The 26,052-nt window shown below is 43.9% G+C and overlaps 1 protein-coding gene across 1 annotated transcript in view; it reads left to right on the top strand.

The window, feature by feature from the left end:
• Positions 1–26,052, top strand: part of LOC307102247 (retinol dehydrogenase 16-like) — a gene marked incomplete at its 3' end in the record, with an annotated part of 56,218 nt that overhangs the window by 18,957 nt on the left and 11,209 nt on the right. The window contains exon 2 of the mRNA XM_079775744.1: positions 25,129–25,550. Coding sequence (XP_079631870.1) covers positions 25,238–25,550 — 313 coding nt within the window. The 5' untranslated portion in view covers positions 25,129–25,237. The remainder of the gene's footprint in view (positions 1–25,128; positions 25,551–26,052) is intronic.

Genomic DNA, 26,052 nt, shown 5'->3' with positions numbered 1-26,052 from the left:
GTCTAAAAAGCTTGACTGAGCTTCTCTTGAGGTGACACATAACAACTGTCTCCCCTTTTTGTTTTTTAGTAAATGATTTTAAGAGTATGATTGGTTCTTTCTACAATTGAGTGACATTTATTTTGCCAGATTCGATTAGGTTTAAGTTTTCGGGGATTTACCCCTAAGGTTGGTATAGGAAGGTGGATAATATACTGAGGACATTGCTTTTAATAAAATGTGGAAATTGCCGTTCTTAAATAATATTTTAAAGGCTGAAAATTAAATGAAAAATTCTTCTAAATTAGTGTGCCCTATAGTAGCTGTTTTAATAATTTTTGTTATACTTACTATATAAGTACTATTACTATAGGTTGATGGGCTCCGTAGTAAAATCTGTTAAGGCTATCTGTAAAAATGGTTAATGCCTGAGGTATAATATTTCTTTTAATGTGGTAGTTAATACTATTCCCTGCATAAGAAATAAAGTAAGCCTTTAAGCTAGGGGTCCCGGTAGAACACAAATATTAAACATGTTGACTTTTATGTAGAAGGGTGTGTACACATGATCTGGAAGTACGTATACCAACCTTCCTTGCTCTTGGTCCTGGGCAACCTGTAGTAATGTACAGCTGCTGACTGCTAGCATGGCAAAGCGTCTTTACTATATTTATTTCTGGACTATGTTACCTTTGTTCTTGTGGGCCACTGCCCACTTTGTGGCTGGAACAGTTCTACTAGGTCCTCTCTGGGATCCGTTGTTATAGGAATCTACATGGTCTTGGAGTTTTCTGGAAATATAAATATATTCTTGACCAAAGGTTAATGAAGAAATATTTTCTGTAAATTAGAGTTAGGATCCTTTTGATTTTTGTCTAAATGATTTTCCTTTGGCTTATTTTGATACTATAAGATTTTATGGGTTTTGTGTTATTAGTATTATAAATGAAAATTAATATTTGAGTAAAAATTTTAAAGTAATTAAGGCTTGATATAATTTACTTATAGGATATTTCTTTTAAGATATTCATTGTATGTTAAGTAATTTTACTATGAGATGAACTATCAATAAAGTTTTGTTAATACTTTAGGAATAGTTTTTTGTTTAGTATAATTAAGTTTTATGAATACTTACTTATTTTAATTAGCTAATTTAAATTAATCTGAAATAAAGCTTAATTTATTTATTAACTTTACTTGTCCTAGATTATGGACAACAAATGACATTAAGTTTCTGCTATTAATCTTTAATTTTATATAAAACTTATTAGAGAGGAAAAATATAAATTATTTACCTTAGTTTAAAGGGCTAAATATATAGGCTTTTAATTATAATTCCTATAATATTTGAAGGAAACCTCCTTATTTCGTTCTAGAAATAATTTGTAGGCTATAGAGAGTTTTATTTAAGAATCTTTGTCTTTCTTTTTACAATAGGTAACCTGTAGGGCTGTAGTTTGAAGGTTAAACCTATATGCGACTAGTTAGCTACATTATAAGTACTTTTATAGTAAGGCTGACTACTAATTTACTTTTAAATGTAATATTTTAATAACAATGTTAGTTTATCCTGTAAATATTAATGGAAAGGATTATTTGTATCCCTGAGAAAGCCCTGAGCATTCCTGGTGTTAGGCTGGATTTAGATATAGGGCAGCTGTTGTTAGCCATGTCTCTGTTATCTGGGTCCCTATCTGAGCTGGGCCAAGTCTCTGTCTGTTACCTGGGTCCCAATCTGAGCTGGGCATGGGAAGCGCGAAGCAGCCATGGGGCAGGAGACCTCCCTCAGAAGGGGCGAGGGTTTAAGCCCCTCTAATGTTGGGGGGGGGGTGAGGATCTGTGCCCCACCTCTGTTGACCCCCAAGTTCTCTCCTGATGGCCCCTCTGTGACTGTGCCTGTCTTAGGTTGTTCCTTCCCTGAGGAATCTTACCCGTCTCTGGCTAACCAGCCATTCTCTGGGGCCAAGCAGGGTGATGTGAGGTTCAGTTCTGTCTCCTTGATAGCCTATGGCCCCGTGGCCTCCACACCTAGCACCTGCCTTGGGATCCCCTCGCCTGCTGGCGGGGCCCTGGCATTGATCACATATCTTGGGGAACCCAGGTTTCTTCTCCAGGGAGGGCCCAGCTCACACCATTGGACGAGAGACAGATCTATGGTACCAGCCACCATGAAGCTTCAACCTCAGCATGAATAGAGAGCTCAGGTAACAGCTGCGGGCAATTGGATTGTGAGAAGAGGTTCCCTCTTGGCAAAAAGGGTAAGAAGGGCCAATATAGAATGCTCAAGTGCCTTCCCAGTGCCTTAATTCCTTTCATGTCCTTTTTAAAATTGCTGCCAAACATTCAAAGAATTAGTTTGTAAGTTTGTTTGGGATAAATGTACAATATGCTGTTGTAAAATATAAAAAATGATAATGATATTGTAGAATAGTATTATGTAAGGATATTCTTTGCTCTAGGTATGGCAATTTAAACTGTCTGTTAATTTCTTTTTGTATAGACAAGGTCTTAGTAACTTTCTTAGGATACTTAATTAAATTGCTTACAAAGATATTGGCTTTTCTTTAAGCTGAAAACCTTGAATATAATTTAATAAGCTAATATATTTAAGTAATTAAAGTAGGTATCTTTATTTAAAATAAAGTAAATTTACGTCTGATTTTATAAACCACAAATGTTGCCCCGCCTCTAGCTTAATGTAGGAGGCTACATAAAGTTAGGTAGTAAATGGTGGCTTCTAATCTGTTCCTAGATTTTATTTGGATTTAATTATTTAAACATTAGTTTCTTATGTAACTTAATTTATATGAGATCTTGATTATATTTTAAAAGGCTAATTTATAAAGTAACTTAAGTAAGTATCTTTAATTAAAAAGTAAAGAAACTTATTTAGTAAAACTTATGGGTCTGATACTTTATTGGTCTGATTTAAAAGTATGGCTTTTGTCCTTTTAGAAATTCTACTGCTGTTGAACAATTTGGCTATATTTAAGAAATATATTGTTTTTGCCCTTCTCATAGGTGAAAACCTTTATAATATTTAATATATATGTATAAGTAAAATATATTAACTTTTATTTGATAAAGCTTTCTATGCGATTTCAAGTATTACTCGGTTTAATTAAAAATATATTTCTTTTAAGAGAGAACAGACCTTTGAAGATTTTGGGGCCCAATGAAATGTTCAAAAGTCACTCTCAGTCTTGAAATAACTTGGAAAGATTAAATATATATATATGTGTATATTTATATATATGCTTTAAAAATTATATACCTAAATTATCTTAAAGAATATCAATTATATTTAAACTGGATTATAGAATTAATCCTCTTTTTAAAATCAGACCAATAACTAATATATTTTGAATTCCTAATTATTAGAGAAAACGTAATATTTTATTTTCTTAAAAATACATTTTTATATTTTAGGTAATATAATTACTATATTGATATAATTTCTCTTAATTTAATCTGTACTTTGAACTTTTAAAGCTGGTAAGTCAAATATTTTTAGTAGGTTTTAGATTAATAACACTTTATATTTCTAAGAAAAATACAAGACATAATCAATTAATAGATTTAATTTTGTCTTCTAGATTTTTTATGAGGCAAATTTAGATTAATATTTTAGTATATATATATGTTTTTTATTTTAAAATATCTAGATAGTCAATAAACTTTTATTATGACATAATTAATGCAGACTTTTAAAATTTTAAGCTGCCAAATCTTTCTTTCTTAAAGATGGTAAAACAGGTTTGGTTTATTTAAATGTAAATTACTATATTCCTTAAGATGGCTACTGGCAGGAAACTATATTACCTGTCTGCTGTGGGGAGGGCATCTACCCCTTCCTCTATTAACAAAGGGCGTAGCCAGTTACTTGGGCTACTTAGATCTTTATAATTAATATATTTTAACAATTTCTGAGATTAAAACCAATTCTAATTATTTTAAAGCATTTATTTTGGATAAATTCTATAACAGAGACAAATTTACTTATATTCTTGAAGGCTTTAAAAGTTAACTTTTTAATAAGGTTTATTAGCATTTTAAAAACTACTCTTTATTATGGAAATATGAATCTTGTTGCTGGAACCAGCTTGAATTTCTTTCCTTTAGATTAAATTCGCTATTTTTTTTTCTTTCCTTTTTTCTTAGGAAAAAACTAGTCTTGGGTTTTTCATTTCTGTAGCCCTTGTAAAGAGTTAAGTCTAGTTCAAGACCTATCTAATATCCGAAATCGGACCGTGTGCACATTTGCCTTATACTAGCTTTCTCTTTACACGTGTACAGATATCCCAGACGCATTTCTAAATTTTTAAAACCTTTTCATGGCGAGAAAGAAAACTTTTAATTTGTATACTAGGAGAATGGGCGTCCATATTGGATCATCACGTGTCTCTCCCTTCCCCCACATCCTGCTTACTTCAGGGGAAGCATCAGCAACAGATCTGGCCGAATTTCTTTTCATGCTTAAAAGATAGACAGATCTCAAAATTTTTCTTTCTTTTTTGCTTTCTGAAGTAATAACTCACACCCAATTTGGCCAAGATTTGCATTTCCCTGCTAGTTCTCTTATAATTTTTAAACAAGGTATTAAGTAATCTTATTGCAAGTAATCTTATTGTGGGAGAGCAGATAGCCCTGCCCTCTTCTGCCACTCCTGAATCTCTCTGCATCAGAGGCGGCTTCAGCAGTGGAGTTTCAGTTATTACAGATTTTAAATTCCATACATACACTAAGATTCTAATTTGAACAAGAAACAACATTATGTTGTGATCACATAGACTTCAACATTTGCCTCTAAAGGGCATTTTCTCTGAACTCTACTTCTCCCATGCTTTACTCCCGACTATCAATAAATTGCTCCTCCCTTACCTTATCGAGTGCACTCTTTATCCGGAGGAGATCCTCACCGTCTGATTCCCAAGTCCTCAGGTCCCTGTTTGGGTGCCAATTTGCTAGGGCCAGCCTGACAGGTTGAACTGGGCTGAGGTAGGGAGGTGGGATTTGAGAAAAGAAAGACAGGACAGCGGGATCGGGAGGTCTACGAGTCTTCGAGAGGCTGTAGCGTGTTTATTAACTGCGTAATGCCTTTTATAACAAAACACTGAATAGGAGGTCTGTAAAGAGGAATGTACTCTTTGTTCCTCTTAATCTCTAAGGGAGAGATAGAGTAGAAGGACACATTCTCGGTACAGTAAATCAGGCAGATTCTCAGTAAATAGTTACAGACTTCTTGGCAAGCCATGAAAGGGTTGCTCTCATTCTACTGATAACCGCCATCCAAACAAGTCTGGGAAAACTGTGTGGGTAGGGGGCCAGCCTTGCTAGCCCCTTCAGGTGCAAGGACCGTGTCAGCTTACACCCTGTATCCAACAATCAACTTTATGTATTTACTAGAGGCCCGATGCACGACATTCATGCAGGGGCTCGGCCCTCACAGCCCCGGCTTTGTTCGGAAGGTCGTCTGGAAGGATGTCCGGTCTAATTAGCATATTACACTTTTATTATTATAGATTTTTTCTATCACATTTAACCTTCTCCACATGTATGCCTTTTGAAATTCTTTTCTCTCAACAGCACAAATGAACCTGTTTTCAGCAGTAACACCTGCACCTGCCAATGAGGTCTATGGGTCTGTTTTACAATCCTTGCAGTGTCTGCCCCTTGTCTCTTCCAGAGAAGTTTCCTGCAAGCTGAGTTGGCTTGGGACTTGGGAGGATGGGGCAAGGATGGCCTTTGGGAGGGTGAGAGGAGACAGTGAACCTTCCTGGAGCCAAGGGTGCAGTCTATACTAGGTGTGGCAGGAGGCCTCCTCACCTTTTCCCAGAGCCTGCCCTGAGCATTCACTCCAGGGTGGACTTTGGAATTTCTTGGCATAGAAGGTGAACTTGACTTTTTGTGCAGATATTGCCTTGGGATTGAAGCAGGGTGTTTCAAAGCTAGTCTCTTGATGTTCAATGCAGGCCTGTCTCTATTTAACCCTAGTCCCGGGATTTTAAGTGTATCTTTCCCAACCAGGGTGTGGAAAGTAATTAAATTATTCATGGTTTTTCTTTTTCTCATTCTCCGCCCCCCAACCCCTGGCACGGTTTCCTTTCTCTTCTCTAGTTTTCCCTTCATTACTGTCTCTTACCCATTTCTCTCTACCTGTCTATATGTCTCTCCTATAAGATAGTGTTGAATACTACTTTATCTCAGACTCTGTCCATGCACTTAACAAAGATGGGCTTATTGCCTATTGTGTGCCAGGCATGAGGAGCAGAAAAATGAGAAGGACCATCCGTGCCATTTAGGAGCTAAACACGTTTGCAAACTCTGACTCCCTGTAACCAGCACATTCCTGTTTGCTCTCATACACTCTTTTTCCTTATAGCATGCATCACACTGTTGTTGACTTAATAAAATTACCTTAATTGGAACCACACATGTGATCTCACTACAGGGTGACAGCACAGTGTTGCTCTCTTACTCCCACTGTGCCCAAGACTCTGGGGCCTGGTGAATAATGGGCATGTCTGTGCCCACGGCACCCAATGAATGACTGACCAAACAAGACTTCATAACAATGCTCAGTGTGAACCTGTTGGGGGTGATCCAGGTGACCCTGAGTCTGCTACCCCTGGTGACATCGGCAAGGGGCAGTGCGGTCAACGTCTCCAGCATCTTGGGTGTGTGTCCGTGTATGGTGGGCGTACTGCATCTCCAATACAGTGTTGAGGTCTTCTCTGATTCCTTCAGGTTTTGGGCTGGGACAGGGGCCCTCCCTCAGTCCTCCCGCTTCTGTGCTTCTGGGGAGGACTTTTCCAGGGAGTTCATTTCACACAGCTTCAGAGGCTTTTCCTTCCAGATTCCACTCTCTTGCTTTGTGCCAGACATTCATTAGGAAGCACTTTTTTATCTTTTGGAGATCAAGATGGGCCTCAGGTCTATAAAATTTGATTTAACCTAACCCTGTCCTGGAGGAGGGCCCACAGTGACTAAAGCAGAATTGGAACCTAAACAACTTGGCTGCAGAGTCCATGTCCTTAACCCCTAGGACAGTCAGTGCAGGGAGACTTGGAGCTGGGGGTAGAGCATTTGACTCAACTCTACAGATACTTCTGGGCACATCTGTGAGTGCACAATTAACGTCTGAGGATAACAAGGCTTGTCCCCTGGCCTAAAATGTCTGACAGCCGAGAAAGGGACAAGAGATACAGAAATGGTATGGCCATCACTTGTGATGGTTGTGACCATGTTAGCCATGGTGGCGTGGTAGCCAGTGGAATGGGGGAGGGTCCTGGAGAGGGGTCTGAGCTGAGGACTGAAGAATTGAACTTGGAAACCTGGCAACGTAGGGTGGAAGGCTTCCTGGATGTGGGAAGTAAGGGTGAATAATGATTGACTGCCTCTGCTGTGGGGTCCTCCAGGGATAAACATCTAGGCCTGGCCTGGCAGGAAAGATGCTGGAAAGATGGGCTCATGAGGGTGTGGCCCTGGACAGGCCATGGACTTTCATGCTGTTGGTGGCAGCACAACCCCATGGAAAATATTAAATCAGGGGAGCTACTTTGTCAGATCAGCCTCTAGAGAATCCACTGGCTGGAGGATAGAGATTGGCTCTGAATGTGGGGAAGCTGAGACCATAGGCAGAGAGACCACAGATTGCCATGGAGTTGACAAGAGCAGGAGATGACTGAGGAGTATGGAGGAGATTGATAGAATTTAAGGAGAAAGAGGAGGAGACAGCTTTTAAGCAGTGCTTTGCAAAGAATAGGTAGGATTTATATATTATTATTTTTAAAAAATATTTTTTTCTTGATTTCAGAGAGGAAGGGAGATGGAGAAAGAGAAAGAAACATCAATGATGAGAGAGAATCATTGATCAACTGCCTCCTGATGCCGCACACTGAGGATTGAGCTCTAAAGCCAGGCATGTTCCCTAACCAGGAATCCAATTGTGACTTCCTGGTTCATAGGTCAACTCTCAACCACTGAGCCAAGCTAGCTGGGCTCAGTCACATTACTGTGTAGCCATCACCACCAAACATTTCTGTGGGAAGGGATATTTTTAATTTTGCAGTTTTCTCTTCCTTTTTAAAATTGATTTTTGAGACAGGAAGGGAGGGAGAGAGAGATAGAAACATCAATCGGTTGCCTCCCAAACATACCTGACCTGGGATCAAACCCACAACCTAGGTATGTGTGCTGAGCAGGAATCGAACAGGCCACCTTTTGGTGCTGTGGATGTTGCTCCAACCAACTGAGCCACACTGGCTCGGGCAATTTTGCAGTTTTCTTAAAGCCTCCTTTAGAAAGACCTTTTCTCTTCTCACAACACTTTGACACTAAGTGTAGGGTTCCTTCCCCCCCCCCCCCCCCAATACCAACCAATTTTCCAACTCTCCAAACACCAACTGGGTATCCTATAATTTAATTCAATTCTGACACCAACCACCTGAAGCCATTGTCAGACCCCAAAGGTGCAAGGGCTCAGTCCCCAAGATTGTCCTCACTTTAGGGGCCAGTCGCAAGCAGTTGATCCCCAGGGTATCCATATTTCTGTCTAACATGGCTCCAAAGTCAGGGGTTCTTGAAAACCCCCCTCAGTTTCAATAATTTGCTGGAATGGCTCACAGAGCTCAGGAAAATGTTTACTTACCTTTACCAGTTTATAATGAAGGGCACAGATGAACAGCCAGATAAAGTCCTGGGGAGGGGGGAGGTCAGGAAGGTTCATGAGCCTCTGTCCCCATGGAACTGGAGTGTACCACACCCTAACTGTGGATGTGTTCACCAACCCAGAAGATCTCTGAACCTCAGAGTTTATGGAGCATTCCTCACAGAGGCATGATTGATTTTTAATTTAATCTCCAGCCCATTTCTCCCTGTAGGATGGGGAGTGAGGTTGAAAGATCCAGCTTCTAATCAAGGCTTGCTCTCTCTGCTGGCCAGCCCCATCCCGAAGCTGTCCAGGATCCCACAAGAGTCACCTCATTAAAAGAGGAGACGCTCCTATTACCCAGGAGCAGAGGGCAGAGATCAATGATTTGTCATGATGAGCTATGAGAATATAAAATGTGGTTTAGCCCTAGCTGGTTTGGTTAAGTGGATGGAGCATTGGCCTGTGGACCAAAGGTCCCGGATTTGATTCCTGCCAATGGCACGTAGTACCTCAGTTGTAGGATCCTACTTGGCCTGGGCCCTGGTTAGGGCACATGCAGGAGGCAACCAATTAATGTGTTTCTCTCACATCAACGTTTCTCTCTGTTTCTCCCTCTCTCTTCCAGTTTCTCTAAGAATCAATGAAAAAATATCCTTGAATAAGGATTAAAAATAAATAAGAAATAAATAAATAAAATGTGGTTTACCTCAACTTTTCAGGCAGTTCCCCCCCCCTTCTCTCTCTCTCTCTCTCTCTCTCTCTCTCTCTCTCTCTCTCTTACTCATCTCAGTTTCTAGCCTGGGGATATATCTTTTCAGTAAGGAGCCTTAAGAGAACCTTTGCTTCCTTCTCCATGCCTTTGAGACATACAGATGGAGACTCCACTGGACCAAGCCCCCTAGTTCTGGTCTCTGTTCTCTCCACATGGACCACACATTTTGACCCTTGGCCATTTCTATTCCTCTGCAGCCTGCATTTTAGTGGCTGGTGTCTCCTGTGCTCCTGAATCTTCCACTCGGTATGGCAATATCACCCACCCCCACCCCCCGCAGCCTCACCTCCACCTGCTCTCCAGCCCCCTCCCCTCACATGGCCCGGTGTGTATGTGCAGCCGCAGGAGGTGATGGTGGTCCCTCCTGGCAGGAGCACAGGGCAATCTGCTCTCTCACGAAGAAATAAGTGACAGCTCTGCAGTTTCATGTGGGTGTTTATTTTTGGAGGGAGGAGGTGGGCAGTTGAGAAGAGAGAGACTGGACGGAAGGATAACAGGGAGGGGCAGGATCCCAGGCTCCTTCCCAATCTCGGCAAAAGAAGTGAGGGGCAAACAGCTTTGCTGCAAGCAACAGGAGCGACAGCAGTGAAACAATTCCCGGAAACGTACTCTTTCTTCTTCCTTCTCACACCCTCCCTCTTTTGTTTTTCAAAAAATGTAACAAGACATTATAATCAACAATCTGAAGGAAGGAAGGTACCAGGGAGGAATTATTGTAAGTCACAGATAAAGGCAGGCAGCTTCCCAGGGTCAGAGGGGCCAAGGGCTTGAGGCTGGACTCTGGAGGAAGGGGCAAAGCAGGCTGTCCCAGGAACCACCCCCCAATGCTGTGGCCTTTGTGGCCTAGGACCCTACTTTGTGTGGCAAGGGCAGGTGGATAGTGAACAGGTCAAGGCTGAGGAGTTTGCCAACAATTGCACTCTCATGCCCAGCCTGAGCTTCCAGAAGGCCACCGACTGCAGAAGCAAAATCTGGCTACAGAAGTTGCTTTGCCCTCTGGCCTCAGCTTCCCCCTGTGAGGGAGGCATCTGTATCTGCCCAGCAGCACCAGATAAGGGGCTCCCCAGGCTCCCCAAAGAAGGATGTGGCCCAGGGACCCTGTCCTTGGCACGGCTCAGCCCTTTCCTGCTCACTCATACTTTTATGGAGACACGGTGGAGGGAGCACTTGTTTGGGGACTGGACTTGGCTCTGACACCTTGTTCCACCATGTAGTAGCTGTGTGATTTTAGGCAAGTCACTTTACCTTTCTGAGTCTCCAACTCTTTATATGTTAAGTGAGGACAATGATGCTGCCTTCACAGGGCTACTGTATGGGATAAATCAGGTAAAATATGTAAAGTGCTTGGCATAAGCATGGCCCTTTTCTACTTCTGGGGTGGTGGTGGTGAGGAAGAAGAGACCCTTATGTGGAATTGATTTTGAGATACCTCTCCCAAGTCCTACTATGACCAGACTTTTTCTTTGAAATGGATCAACACCAGCTTCCTCTTTTATTCAGTTGTTTGGTGTTGTGTTTCTTACATAGAAGGTCGAAAACACCCACAAGGAGAAGAGAAGATGGCTGCCGACGGGAAGGCAGACTGCAAGATAGTGTGTGAGTGAGAGAACAAAGGGACAGTGTGTGGTCGCATGGGGTGTGTTTGTTGGTGAGTTGAGGGACAATTATACTCCAGGAGACTGTAGGGGAAGGCCGGACAGGGTTCCCCTGACCGGGCAGCCCCCACTGATGCAGGGTTATCTTCCGGAGTGACCAGCTCTGACACGGAGAGGGCGCTATCTTGAATGGGAAAGTGGATGTTATTGGAAGCCTGAAAACCTATAACTATGGCACCCAGCGAACAGCTGCGAACCCGAGGACACTGGTTCCCAAGTGGCGCGAGCACACAGACTCAGAGGAGCTCTGCACCCCCTCACAGAAAGGAGAGAGAGAACTGTATAAACAGACACCTGGAGAAGACAGATCATGGGGAGACAAAGAAACAGCCCGCATATGAAAGAAAAGCAGGCATCACCAGAAAAGGAAGTAAACGAAATGGAGGCAAGCAACCTGTCAGAAAAAAAATTCAGAGAAATGGTCATAAGTGGATTAAGAGAATGGAAAACAAATTCAATAATATGTGTAAGAAGCAAGAGGAAATGAAGAAGAACCAAGAAGAAATGAAAAATGGCATTGCTGCTATAAAGAACTCAATAGAAAGCATCAACAGTAGACTAGAAGAAGCAGGGGACCGCTTCAGTGAGCTAGAAGACAAGGTAGGGAAAAATACCCAAGTAGAGCAGCTTCTAGAAAAAAAACACACATTAAAAATTAGGAGGAGAGCCTAAGGGAACTTTGGGACAACATGGAACAAAACAAGATCCGCATGATAGGGGTGCCAGAAGGAGAGGAAGCTGAGCAAGGAATAGAAAACCTGTTTGAAGAAATAATGACAGAAAACTTCCCTGATATAGGGAAGAAAAATCCCACACAAATCCAAGAAGGTCACAGAGTCCCAAACAAAATGAACCCCAAGAGACCGATGCCAAGGCACATTATAATTATACTGGCAAACAGCAACGACAAAGTAAGAATCTTAAAAGTGACCAGATAGAGACAGAATGTTACATACAAAGGATCCCCCATCAGACTAGAGACAGATTTCTCAACAGAAACACATAAGGCCAGAAGGGAATGAAATGAAATATACAAAGTCATGCAAAGGAAGGGTCTGAATCCAAGAATACTGTACCCAGCAAGGCTATCAATCAAAATTGAGGGTGAAATCAGGAGCTTCACAGACATAAAAGGACTAAGGGAGTTTATTACCACCAAACCAGCAATGCAAGAAATGCTAAAAGGTCTGCTGTAAAAAGAAGAAATAGGAAGCAAAGAAGGAACACAGGGGTAAAGAATAAAAATGGCGACAAACAAGTACCTATCAATAATAACTTTAAATGTAAATGGATTAAATGCCCCAATCAAAAGACATAGGGTAACTGATTGGATAAGAAAACATGATCCATATATCTGCTGTCTACAAGAAACCCACCTCAGAAATAAAGACGCACACAGACTGATGGTGAAGGGATGGAAAAAGTTTTTTCAGGCAAATGGAAATGAAAAAAAAAAAAAGCTGGGGTAGCAATACTTATATCTGACAAATTAGATCTCAAAGTGAAGGAGAGAACAAGAGATAAGGAAGGCCACTTCATAATACTAAAGGGAGCGATCCAACAAGAAGATATAACTCTGGTAAATATATACACACCCAATACAAGAGCACCCAAATACATAAAAACCTCTTGGAGGATATCAAGGGAGAGATTGACAGCAATACAATCATAGTAGGGGACTTTAATACCCCATTATCACCATTGGACAAATCCTCTAAACAAAAAAATCAGCAAAAAAAACATCAATCCTAAATGACTCACTAGACCAGATGGAATTAATTGACATCTTCAGAACATTTCACCCCAACGCCACAGAATATACAATTTCTCAAGTGCACATGGGTCATTTTCAAAGTTAGACCATATATTGGGTCACAGGCAAAGTCTCTTCAAATTCAAGAATATAAAAATCATATCAATCATCTTCTCAGATCACAATGGCATAAAACTGGAAATCAACTACAATAAAAACAATCCAAAAAAATCAAACACATGGAGACTAAATAGCATGCTATCAAACAATGACTGGGTTACCAGAGAGGTCAAAGAAGAAATAAAAATCATCATGGCAACAAACGACAATGAAAACACAACAATCCAAAATCTATGGGACACAGTGAAAGCAGTCTTGAGAGGGAAGTTCATAGCTCTACAAGCCGACTGCAAAAAACAAGAAACAATGGTAATAAATTACCTAGCCCTACAACTCAAAGAGTTAGAAAGAGAGTAACAAGAAAAGCCCAGTGTAAGCAGAAGGAAGGAAATAATAAAGATCAGAGCGGAGATAAACGACATAGAGACAAAACAACAACAACAACAACAAAAAAAATACAAAAGATCAACAAAACCAAGAGCTGGTTCTTTGAAAGGATAAACAAGATTGATGAACCTCTAGCCAGGCTCACTAAGAAGCAAAGAGAGAGGACCCAAATAAACAAAATCAGATATGAAAGAGGAGAAATAACAACAGACCCCACAGAAATACAAAGGATTGTAAAAAAAATACTATGAACAACTCTATTCCAACAAACTGGACAACCTAGAGGGAATGGACATATTCCTAGAAAAATATAACCTTCTAAAACTCAATCAGGAAGAATCTACACATCTCAATAGGCCAATAACTATGGAAGAATTTGAAGCAGTCATCAAAAAGCTTCCAGCAAACGAAAGCCCGGGCCAGATAGCTTCACAGGGGAGTTTTACCAAACATTCAAGGGAGAACTAAAACCTATCCTCCTCAGAGTATTCAAAAAAATTCAAGAGGAAGGAACACTTCCAAGCTCATTCTATGAAACCGTCATCACCCTAATACCAAAACCAGATAAAGACAACACAATGAAAGAGAATTATAGGCCAATATCCCTTGTGAACATAGATGCCAAAATCCTCAACAAAATTCTAGGAAATTGGATCCAGCAGTACATCAGAAAGATCATACACCATGACCAAGTAGGATTTATCCCAGGGATGCAAGGATGGTACATAAAACGCAAATCAATAAACCTGATACATCACATAAACAAATTGAGAGATAAAAACCACACACTCATATCAACCGATGCAGAAAAAACATTTGACAAAATCCAACACTGTTTCTTAATAAAAACTCTCAGCTAGGTTGGAATAGAAGGATCATACCTCAACATAATAAAAGCCATATATGACAAACCCACAGCCAACATCATACTCAATGGGCAACAACTAAAACCATTTCCGCTAAGAACAGGAACAAGATAGGGATGCCCACTCTCACCACTCCTGTTCAACATAGTACTGGAAGTATGAGCCATTGCGATCAGACAAGAAAAAGAAATAAAAGGCATCCAAATTGGAAAAGAAGAAGTAAAACTGTCCTCATTTGCAGATGACATGATACTGTACATGAAAAACCCTAAAGACTCCATCAAAAAACTATTAGACTTAATAAATGAATTCGGCAATGTATCAGGATACAAAATTAATGCCAAGAAATCTATGGCACTTCTATACACCAATAGTGAACTTACAGAAAGAGAGACTAAAAAAGCAATCCCATTTGCCATTGCACCAAAAAAAGTAAGATACTTAGGAATAAACTTAAGTAAGGAGGTAAAAGACCTATACGTGGAAATCTACAGGACACTGAAAAAAGAGGTAAAGGAAGACATAAACAGATGGAAGAACATACCATGTTCATGGATTGCTAGAATCAACATCATTAAAATGTCCATACTACCCAAAGCAATCTATAGATTCAATGCACTCCCCATTAAAATACCAACGGCATATTTCACAGTCCTAGAAAGAACTCTCCAAAAATTCATCTGGAATAAAAAAAGACCCCAAATAGCCACAGCAATCCTGAGAAAGAAGAACAAAGTAGGTGGGATCTCAATACCAGATTTCAAGCTGTATTACAAAGCCACTGTTCTCAAAACAGCCTGGTACTGGCACAAGAACAGACATATAGACCAATGGAATAGAATAGAGAATCCAAATATCGACCCAAACCACTATGCTCAATTAATATTTGACAAAGGAGGCATGAACATACAATGGAGTCAAGACAGTCTCTTCAATAAATGGTGTTGGGAAAATTGGACAGATACATGCAAAGAAATGAAACTAGACCACCAACTTACACCATACACAAAAATAAACTCAAAATGGATAAAGGACTTAAACGTAAGACAGGAAACCATAAAAATACTAGAGGAATCCACAGGCAGCAAAATCTCAGACATATGCCGAAGCAATTTCTTCACCGATACCGCTCCTAGGGCAATGGAAACTAAAGAGAAAATAAACAAATGGGACTACATCAAAATAAAAAGCCTTTGCACAGCAAAAGAATCCATCAACAAAACAACAAGAAAGCCCACTGTATGGGAGAACATATTTGCCAATGTCATCACCGATAAGCGTTTAATCTCCAACATTTACAGGGAAGTCATACAACTTAATGAAAGGAGGATAAATGATCCAATAAAAAAAAATGGGCAACAGACCTAAATAGAAACTTTTCGAAAGAAGATAGAAGGAAGGCCAAGAGACATATGAAAACATGATCAAAGTCACTAATTATTTGAGAGATGCAAATCAAAATGACAATGCGCTACCACCTCACACCTGTCAGAATGGCTATCATCAACAAATCAACAAATCACAAGTGCTGGCGAGGATGTGGAGAAAAAGGAACCCTCGTGCACTGCTGGTGGGAATGCAGACTGGTCCAGCCACTGTGGAGAACAGTATGGAGTTTCTTCAAAAAACTAAAAATGGACTCCCATTTGACCCAGTAATCCCACTTTTAGGAATATATCCCAAGAAACCAGAAACACCAATCAGAAAGGATATATGCACCCCTATGTTCATAGCAGCACAATTCATCATAGCTAAGATTTGGAAACAGCCTAAATGCCCATCAGCAGATGAGTGGATTAGAAAACTATGGTCCATCTACACAATGGAATACTACGCTGCTATAAAAAGAAGGAATTCTTACCATTCGCAGCAGCATGGATGGATCTGGAGAGCATTATGTTAAGTGAAATAAGCCAGGCAATGAAGGAAAAATACCACATGATCTCACTCATTTATGGAAAATAAAGAATATTATAACCTGATGATCAAAAAGATAGATACAGAGGCAGTAAAGCATCGACCAGACTGTCAAATTAATGCGGGAAGGCTGGAGAGTGTTGGGGAGCGGGGGAAAGAGATCAACCAAAGGACTTGTATGCATGCATATAAGCACAACCAATGGATACAAGACACTGAGGGGGTCGGATGAGGGAATGTAACAGGAGGTAGGGGAGGCTGGGGGAAGGTCAATGGGGGGAAAAAAGGAGATATATGTACTACTATATGTAATACTTTAGACCAGTGGTTCTCAACCTTTCTAATGCCGCGACCCTTTAATACAGTTCCTCATGTTGTGGTGACCCCCAACGATAAAATTATTTTCGTTGCTACTTCATAACTGTAATTTTGCTATTGTTATGAATCGTAATGTAAATATCTGTGTTTACTGATGGTCTTAGGCTCTACAGCAGCGGTTCTCAACCTGTGAGTCTGCTAGTAGGGTCGCCTAAGACCATCGGAAAACACAGATATTTACATTACGATTCATAACAGTAGCAAAATTACAGTTATGAAGTAGCAACGAAAATAATTTTATCGTTGGGGGTCACCACAACATGAGGAACTGTATTTAAGGGTGACATCATTAGAAAGGTTAAGAACCACTGCTTAAACAATAAAAAAGAAATCCCCAAATGCCACTATGAATTGCCACAGAGGAGATGCAATAATAATAGCTATTGGATACTCACCATTCACCAGGGAGGATTCCAATGTGCTTTTATTTAGTTAGTTAGTTAGTTAAAAAAATTTTAAAATATATTTTTACCAATTTCAGAGAGGAAGGGAGAAGGAGGGAGAGATAGAAACATCAATGATGAGAGAGAATCGTTGATCAGCTGCCTCCTGCATGCCCCACATTGGGGATCAAGCCCACAACCCAGGCAGGTGCTCCAACTGAAAATTGAACCACAACCACCTGGTTCCTAGGTCGATGCTCAACCACTGAGCCACACCGGCCAGGGGCAAGGTACTTGTTATGTATCACCTCGTTTAACCCTCATAATAATTTAAGGAGGTGGGTACTGTGGTAGGCAACGAAAAAGAGGCACAGAGAGTTTTAACTACTTGTCTGCTAGTAGTTCAGTAAATCCCTATCACAGTGATTCTTGACCTGGGTTCCTGGCTTTAGATGGTCTGTGAGCTCCCTGAAAAGTATATACAAATCTTGTCTGCCAAGTCTTTTTTATGGGGCTTAGAACCTTCCTTAGATTTTCAAAGAGGTCCATGGTGTCCAAAAGGTTAAAATGACCTCCCTAGAAGAGCTTCTCAAGGACAGTGGCTAGGATAAAAAAAAAAGGGGGGGGGGGTAGGGCATACACCCGTGTGTGTGTGGGGTGCGTGTGTGTGTGTGTCTGTGTGTGACTCAGCACTGGGAATTCTGGGAAGTTTCTTGAGTGAGGGGAAGTCCTCTTCACGAAGGCTGAGAGAAACATGGGATGATCCAGGGAGGGGGTTGAGAAAGAGAGGGTGAATTCTCTTTGCTTGCTAGCCCTCATCCTTCTACAAGATGAAGGGCAACTGCTTCCTCTCTATGACTTCCCCAAGTGTGTGTGTGTGTGTGTGTGTGTGTGTGTGTAGGACATGTGCAACATTGGTCTAAGGAGAGGAAAGTTGGAAAGATTGACAGAGACTGGGAAGGCCCTGGGTACCATTATCCCAAGGGAACTGACAGCCTCCCAGTATGCCTCAGCTCTTCCTCCTCCTTTGGTTTCCTATCCGTTTTGTTCTCTCAAATCCCCCACCCTCTGGTCCCCAGCACCTGCGCCCAGGTCTCTGTAGATGTGCTCAGTCCCTTGCTGACTCCGCATTTATTCAGTTTCGACTAACTTTTGTTGAGCGCCTAATGGGTGCTGGACAGAAATTCCCCTTGAATGGTCCAGTGCTTCACAAGGCCTCCTGAGGTTTTCCGTTTTGATGACAGCATTTGGATTCTTAGACTTCCTGAGAGTTGGAGTCAGCAGGACTCACTGAACTCATCTTGATTCTCCTTCCTCGTTATAAAGTGAAGGGAATGGAGGCTTTGGGGAATCTCCTATTGTCAGACAATGTAAGAAATGCAGGTGAAAATGGAGAATGAAGCAGCACGTTGCAGTGTCATCTCTCTCAACATTCATGTGTCTGTTAGATGCTAGGCATGGCCAGGTGCTGGAACTATAAACACGATGAGACTCAGTCCCTGCCTTCCAGAGGCTTAGAGTCAACAGCGTTCTAGTGTTTAGCCCATTCAGGCACAGGCCACGTTGCTTCTTTAAAATGAAACCATTGTGACAGGCTTAACCTGGAGCTTCTGGTTTTGTCATTTCTCTTCCCCCAAAACAATGATCACTGAGCCACTTTGTAGTCCTTGGGGAAAGGTGTTCAAGAGGTTTGGGCCCAGCTCCCGGAATCCTCTCCAGCAGGCCAGGGGGCTGTGGCCTGGTTAGGTCTATGATCTATGGCTGTACTTCCCGGAGGACACAGACCACTGATGCTTACTGCAGGGCTCCACCAGGCCTCAACGGGAGGGCGTTGCCAAAAGAGGTCCAATGTAACCCACCCTCAAAGCCCCTCAGAGCCTCTGCCAGCCCCACGGCCCTCTTTTCATGAGGGGGGTGGGTCTGGTCCATTCCTGTGGAGGTGAGCAGGGCCTAGGCTCAATCAGGGGGGCCATGAGGAAGCTGCCCCACTTCCAGCTTCTTCCCACTCTTCAGTCCACCCCCTAATCACTATTCCTGCTGCCCTGAGGTCTGTGGTTTAAAAACCTTTATGTCTTTGAATCTCGCGGAGAGATTTCCATGAAGCTGGATGAACTGTGAGCCCAGGGGAGATGGAGGAGAGGGCCTCCTGTGCAAGTGAGAGGGGAGGGTGGCATTGACTGGGGCTCAGGGTCAGTGCTGCAGTTGGGGAAGGACAGCCTTGGGCTCTCAAAGCCTGTCTATGGAATTCTCAGAGCTCTTGCAGGATCATAGTTCAATGTTGATGCAGATTGTGTCAAGGTCAGTGACCTGAGGTCAACCACAGACTTGTTCACCACGCTTCCTCACACCTGGGATTTCAGTTCTGCTTTACTCAACCTGTGTCCCCAAATATTAGCCACATTTATACTTTTGTCTTTTGTTCAATGTGTGTGTGTGTGTGTTTTTCTTTCTCCCCTCCATTCTTCAATACCTCTCTGTCTGTGTCTCTCTCTTTCCCTCATTGATAGTTGTTGTGTGCTCACTATGGAAGCTGTCCAGAAATCTGAAAATGTGGGTGAATATTTACAATTTCTGTGGGAAAAACATTGATCTGTGAAAACCCAGGCCTATTCTCCACTTAACCCACCTGAGATTTCAGGTCTGTTTTACTCAACCAAAGTTTTCTTAGGTGTTCACTGTCTCTTATCTTTTTCTCATTTATACAAAGTGGTTTTGTTCCTCTCTTCCTCCTCATTCTTCATTCTCTCTCAGTCTGTGTCTCTCTCTTTCCCTCATGGGGACAGCATTGATGTGTGAAAACTCCAACATGGCTCTGTTTAATCCACACTGTGGAATCACTAGATTTCCTCAGCCTTAGTCCTGTCTCATCAAATCTCCTCTACCAGGCAGAGAGGCTGGGCACTAGGAATAAACCAGGAGGAAGGCTGACTCTGTCACCACAGCTTACAGGGTCTGCACTGCCCCAAACCCTGCAGACAGCATGTAGTTATCTGTTATGTGTTCTACCCGCTCCCCATGTCGCCTCCTCCTACTGTCCTCACTCAGTTGGAAGGTGAATTGGAACCACAGCTGTGTCCTCACTGCACGGTCTCAGCACAGTCTTCCTCTCTCCCCTCTGTGTGCCCAGGACTCTGGGGCCTGGTGAATAATGCTGGCATCTCTGTGCCCACGGCACCCAATGAGTGGCTGACCAAACAAGACTTTGTAAAGATACTCAACGTGAACCTGTTGGGGGTGATCGAGGTGACCCTGAGTCCACTGCCCCTGGTGAGGAAGGCACCGGACCATGTGGGTGTCTTGGGCAGTGGAGAGTTTCGGGTGGGGGCTACCGCATCTCTAAGCACGGTGTCGAGGCCTTCTCAGCCTCCCTCAGGTATTGGACTGGGACAGAGGCTCTCCCTTGGGTCTTCTGCTTCTGTGCTTCCGGGAGAGCCTTTTCCAAGGGGTTAATTTCACACAGCCTCAGAGGCTTTCTCCTCCAGATCCTTCTCTCTTGCTTTATGCCAGGCATTTTCATTGGGAAGCACCTTTTTTTTTAATCATCACCTGAGGATATGTTTTTATTGATTTAGAGAGAGAAAGAAGGATTGAGAGAGAGAGAGAGAGAGAGAGAGAGAGAGAAACATTGATTGGTTGCTTCTCATACACACCCTGACGGGGGATGGAACCCACAATCTTTTGGTGTATGGGGTGACACTCCAACCCACTGAGCCACTTGGCTAGGACTGGAAGCACCTTTTTGTTGTTGCTGTTCTAGATATTAGTTTGGGCCCCACACAATTAGTTTGATTCACACTGTCCCTGCGCACAGTCAGAAAGCAACTGAGGCAGAATTGGAACAGATCTGACTCCACTGGACAGCCCATGCGCGTACATAACTGCTATGGGAATTGGGTTCCAGGGGCCCTGTTGTCAGTGAAGCCCCAGGGAAGCACTTTATTCGGGGAGCTTCCTCATCATATCAGCAGTTGAGACTGCACTGGCTACAGGGTTGAGCATGGTGGGGCGGGGGGGGGCGGGGGGGGCGGGGGGCGGGGGCGGGTGGAGGTGGAAGCTGAGACCACAGGTAGAGAAAGCTCCTTATACGTCAGATGGCCTGGAGGTTGACCTGGGTGGAAGACAAGAGGGACGGGATTCAGGAATACAGGAAAGATAAAACGGACACAGTGTGGACCCATCAGCCTCAGTGGTCAACTCAGCTAGATCTGGCTGGAAGGCTGTGTCTCAACAGGGATCCTGAGGAAGGACACCAAAACCAGTTATTGATTTGTCTTGAAAACATGGATTTCCACTGATTATATTTGCCTTAAACTTGAAAACTTTATTGAGGCCCAGGTAGTAAAACTGTGACCTTCAGGAGCAGTGGGGTGTGGGTAAATGAGAGGAAGAATCAGGGGCTTTAAGGGTGGTTAATGGATGGATGGAATGACCTGGGTAGGGATTTGAAGAGGGAAGTGAAATCCCTTCCTTGCTTCCAGAGAGCTGAGGGGCTAATGTCTCCTCTCCAGGATTTGTCATGAAATCTGGAGTCACAGGATGAGGTATAAGGATGGACAAACAAGTCCTGAGGCCCTGGCTTCTCTGGATGCCTCAGGTCTCTTCTCCACCTCCCATCAGCCTCTGTAGACAGACAAAGGGTGAAAAGCACAGCCACCAGCCTGATCCATCGGCCGCAGGAGCCAGCTGTATCTGTCCCCTCGTGTAGAGTCCTGTGACCCCCATCTTCTGTCACTACACCATGTTCCCATGCCCAGATCCCATCCTGAACTTTTCTAGTGGAGGAGAGTAGAATCACCTCTGGATCCCAGACTTTTGTTTTCTGAAACCTTTATTGAGCACCCACTGTGTTCTGGGCAGGAGTTCCCTTTATTCCGCAGTGCTTACTGGGGCCCCGACTCTTTGCCTCCATGCTTATGACAATGTTCTGAGAATGGACTAAACAGAGAGTGGGCATTTGCACATCGTGAAAAATAGTCATGGGCTGAGTACAAAGTGGAGATGGGGAGTACTTGCCAGGTGTCTTAGTTTTCTTCCTTTGCTTTAAAACCATGAATATGGTGCTTTCAGGGGAACCTCATGTTGTAGAACTATCTCTCTGTTCTTCCCGATACAGAGAGGGAGGTGGGATGTTGCAGGGCTATTCAGTCTCAAACCTTAGTGAGAGCTTGGTGTGAGACTGAGACTGTTGAGGACACAGAGATGACTGCGAGGATCCTCTAGGATCTCTACATTCTTCAAAGCTCTGGTGTCAGCTGACTCAAGATCAATGCATGTCTCCCACTCAAATGCCAGGCAAGAACTTCATGCTTAATCTGAAGTCTCCGGATTTGCACAATATTCTTTACACACACACATAGCCAGGCACACCAAACAAACTGAAATGAAATAAAGAATCGTTGATTTACATAATACCTTGGCCTTACAAGTGTATGTTCACAAGGTTTGGATTCACCCCAAAGAGTGCTCTCCAGAGTGTCAGAGAACTGTGGGGTTATAAACCCATGGCCCTCCATGCTAGGCTCTACCTGGGGCAGAGCTGCATCCAGATGGGTCCAGTGGACTGTGTCTCAAGGGGGCCATCCCTGAAGGTGGAACAACAACAAAGAAATCCAATGCAAACCAGCCCACATCTTCATCCCAGATTCTCCAAAAAGTCCCATCCCTCCTCCTTCTAGGCTCCATCGTTGGGGAGGGAGCCAGGTCCAGTGTGATGAACCCGTCAGGGGCTGGGACCCATGCAATGAGACAGCCCCAAGGACACTGCCCTCACTCCTTCCTTTTGCTGCCCTGGACCTTTATGAGGAGCGCGGGCTCAATGACTTTCCACAGGTAACTCTCATCCCCTCCAGTGCCAGACCTTCACACCTAAAGGCAGGGGTGCATCTCAAAATTTTTGGATCCACACTCCAGGCAGTGGGGCAGCATGCCTATAAAATTGGAAGCCAGCTTGCACAACTAACCCTCACTCCATACCCTTTCCAGAGCCCCTTTTCATTTACCATGCAATCCCCTCTTTAGAGACCCATACAAGTACTAGGAGGAGGATGTTTTGCTTTTGACAGAAGTCTCCGCTAAGACTCGGTGGAGCCACCAGGGGGCGCGTGTCTCTGTTCCAGCTCTCCCATTGCTCAAGTGGTGGTGCCCTGGAGCCTGGCCAAGCTGCTGGGCCCTTGCATTTCCTGTTAAAGGTCTACTGCAGACACTCACTGCCATGAGACTGTGTCTTAGAGATGATTCTGAAGAATTGCTTGTTCTAGCCCCTGTAGCTCCCAGGTGAGTGAGTGTCATCCAGATTCTGTTTCTCTCTTACTGCTCTCTCCCGAACTTCCTGAGATTGTTCCCAACTGGATGGACTCTGAAGCTCCTGGCAATCCCCAAGCAGTTATATAGCTTTTAGGATTCACAAAAGTGAAGTACCGCTCATGTGGGCTGGGAGATTTCTCTGCCTCTAGCCCTTGATACTTTGTGGTTGAAAGAATGTGATCACTAAGGAACCAAAATCTCCAGTTGCTTCCAAGAAACCAGAATTTCTCCTTAGGAGGATTTGCATGCCCGTTGGCTCCCTGAGGGCTCCTTCCTCCCTTCTTGCTTTCCTCCTTCTCTATCTTGGGAAAGTTTTGTAGCCAGGTGCTGGCCGTCACCCCAGGAAGCAGGGACAGGCTGGTTTCTGCAGGGCCAGCAGGTGCCATCCTGCTGCCGCCTCCCAACATGAGGGACAAACACTCTCAGATCCACACAAGAGTTACAGCTGAAGGCTGGGTCTGCCCCTGTCTGTCTCTTCTGCTTGCTGCCATATGTCCAGGCATTTCTTTAAGGAAACCTCTCCCCTCTCCCAGTGCCTCTACTCTTCCCTGCTTACCAGTCAGAACTGTGAAACTGTGGACAGTGAGGGAGGCCCCAGAGCTTGAAACTGGCGTCTTCTGTCCCTGTCCCACGCTGCAGCTCTGTTCCCCCCACTGGTTCGCCCCCTTTTATGAAATGGTTTCCTCATCTCACCCTGAAGCCCCTCGGGGACAGCTGGTCTGGGCTCCAGGGTCTAGTCCTTTCTTTAGTCTCCCGAGGGGGCAGATGTCTCCACCTCCCCATCTTCCCCCTCATACAAAGTGGACGGAGGCCTTTGTGGTTACTGGGGGTTACAGCCTCCCTGATGGTGAAGTTAAGGACCCAGACGTGGTCCCTGTTAAGCGGATCCTTTCTACCTTTAGAGTCTGGGTCTGGGTCTGGATTCTGCACGTGTGGCTGGCAGGGGAGAGCCTCAGCATGGGCCAGAGGGCCAGGGCTGAGGACAAGGCGTCTTCATGGAGTGAGGGGGTAGCTGTTAGGCCTTCTTCCCACAGGCTCTTCCTTTCCACCCTCCCAGGGGCCTGGAGAAGTTTCCCCGAGTATGGCCGCCCCAGTCCCTTCTTCTCCTGTTTTCCTCTGAGGTAGTCAGACACCCTCCTGTCTCCAGAGCACCTTTCTGTCCCTGAGAGTTTCTGCATCAGCAGGGGACAGGATACCCCTTTCCCTCTCTTTCTAACCCAAAACTTAGTTTTCTAAGCAGAGCTTAGTTTTCTTAGGAGTGAATTCTGTGCTGAGCCAAATGAGAACTTCAGGGGCTCCGCCCGCTGCCAAGGTCACAGGGTAGTTGGAGCAGAGCTGGATATTGAACTCAAGTTTGTCTTGATTCAAACTGCGTCCTCTTTGTTAAACTCTCCAGTTAACCGTGGTCGGCAAACTGTGGCTCGTGAGCTACATGCGGCAATTTGGCCCCTTTGGTGTGGCTCTTCCACAAAATACCAGGGCCTGGACGAGTCTATTTTGAGGAAGTGGCGTTAGCAGAAGTTTACGTTTAAAAAATTTGGCTCTCAAAAGAAATTTCAGTCGTTGTACTGTTGATTGTTATTTGACTAGGTTGACTAATGAGTTTGCTGACCACTGTTCCAGTAGATCAGGGGGGCAAGGTTCCAGACATGAGCAGAAAAAAGGGAAGAAGACAGGTCTGGACCATGAGACCGTGATCATAGGGGGCTCCAATTTAGGGAAGGTTGATGGGGAAAAGAAGAGAGGAGGGAAAGAGGGAGGAGTGAGAGAACCCAGATCAGGTGGCTGGGAAAACTATCCTCAGGTCAAGGGATTTCCTGAGCAATGCAATGTCATCTATTAGAAATGGTGTAAGTGTACCAAAGATCTACAAAATGGGGCACGAATCAATCATACGCACTAAACAAACAAACACTCACTAAACCAGATGAACAGAAAAGACTTGAGGACTCCATGTCATAGTGCCTGGAGGCTGGTATGCTAACTTACACCCTGTGTTCTTAGATCCTCCTGACTGAACACTGGCCACGTTCTCATTTCACCCTTGCCTACCGCCTGTCCCTGCAAAGCCATGTGGCTGTACCTGGCAGTCCTCGTGGGCCTGTACTACCTTCTGCGCTGGTACCGGGAGAGGCAGGTGGTGAGCCACCTCCGGGACAAGTATGTCTTCATCACGGGCTGTGACTCGGGCTTCGGGAACCTGCTGGCCAGGCATCTGGACCTCCGAGGCTTGAGGGTGCTGGCTGCATGTCTGACAGAAAAGGGGGCCGAGCAGCTGAGGGTCACGGCGTCAGACAGACTGGAGACGGTGATCCTGGATGTGACCAGCACAGAGAGCATTGCTGCGGCCACCCAGTGGGTGAAGGAGCGCACGGGGGACAGAGGTATCACCCAGGTTTCTCAAGTCTGTTCCTTCTCTCCCGTCAAGAGAAGACCCCCTGCTACCTGGGGAAGATTCCCAACGTGTTTTCTAGGACTTGAGATCCTACTAGCTTTCTTCACCTCACCCAGCATACCAGCTGAGCCTCTTCTCAGTCCACTGCCCTAGCCTCTGACTTTGGAGCTCTGTAGTTTGGGAGAGGTTGTGCTGATAACTGGTCCCTGCAGAATTCCTGTCTCTGTCTCTGAATTTCTAGATGCTGAGTGCCCCGGGGAGATCAGGGCCCACTTTCTGGAGGAGAGGTGGAGAAGGGGGCAGGAGCCTGAAGCTTTAAATGGGTGGCTGGGGGGCAGCTCTGGAGCTGGGCTCTTGTTCTCAGCACATTAACATGTTCTTGTTGGTGAGTCATAATCGTCCAGTCAGGGAGTTGATGTCACCCATTTTCAGGTGACAACACTGAGATTTCAGGAGGGTCAGAAAGGGAAGTCAGAAATCTAATGAGTGTT

The sequence above is a fragment of the Cnephaeus nilssonii genome, assembly GCF_951640355.1.
Source record: "Cnephaeus nilssonii genome assembly, chromosome: 6".
Classification (NCBI taxonomy): domain Eukaryota; kingdom Metazoa; phylum Chordata; class Mammalia; order Chiroptera; family Vespertilionidae; genus Cnephaeus; species Cnephaeus nilssonii.
The sequence above is the reverse complement of the archived record's forward strand: the minus strand, read 5'-3'. Positions and strand labels throughout refer to the sequence as shown.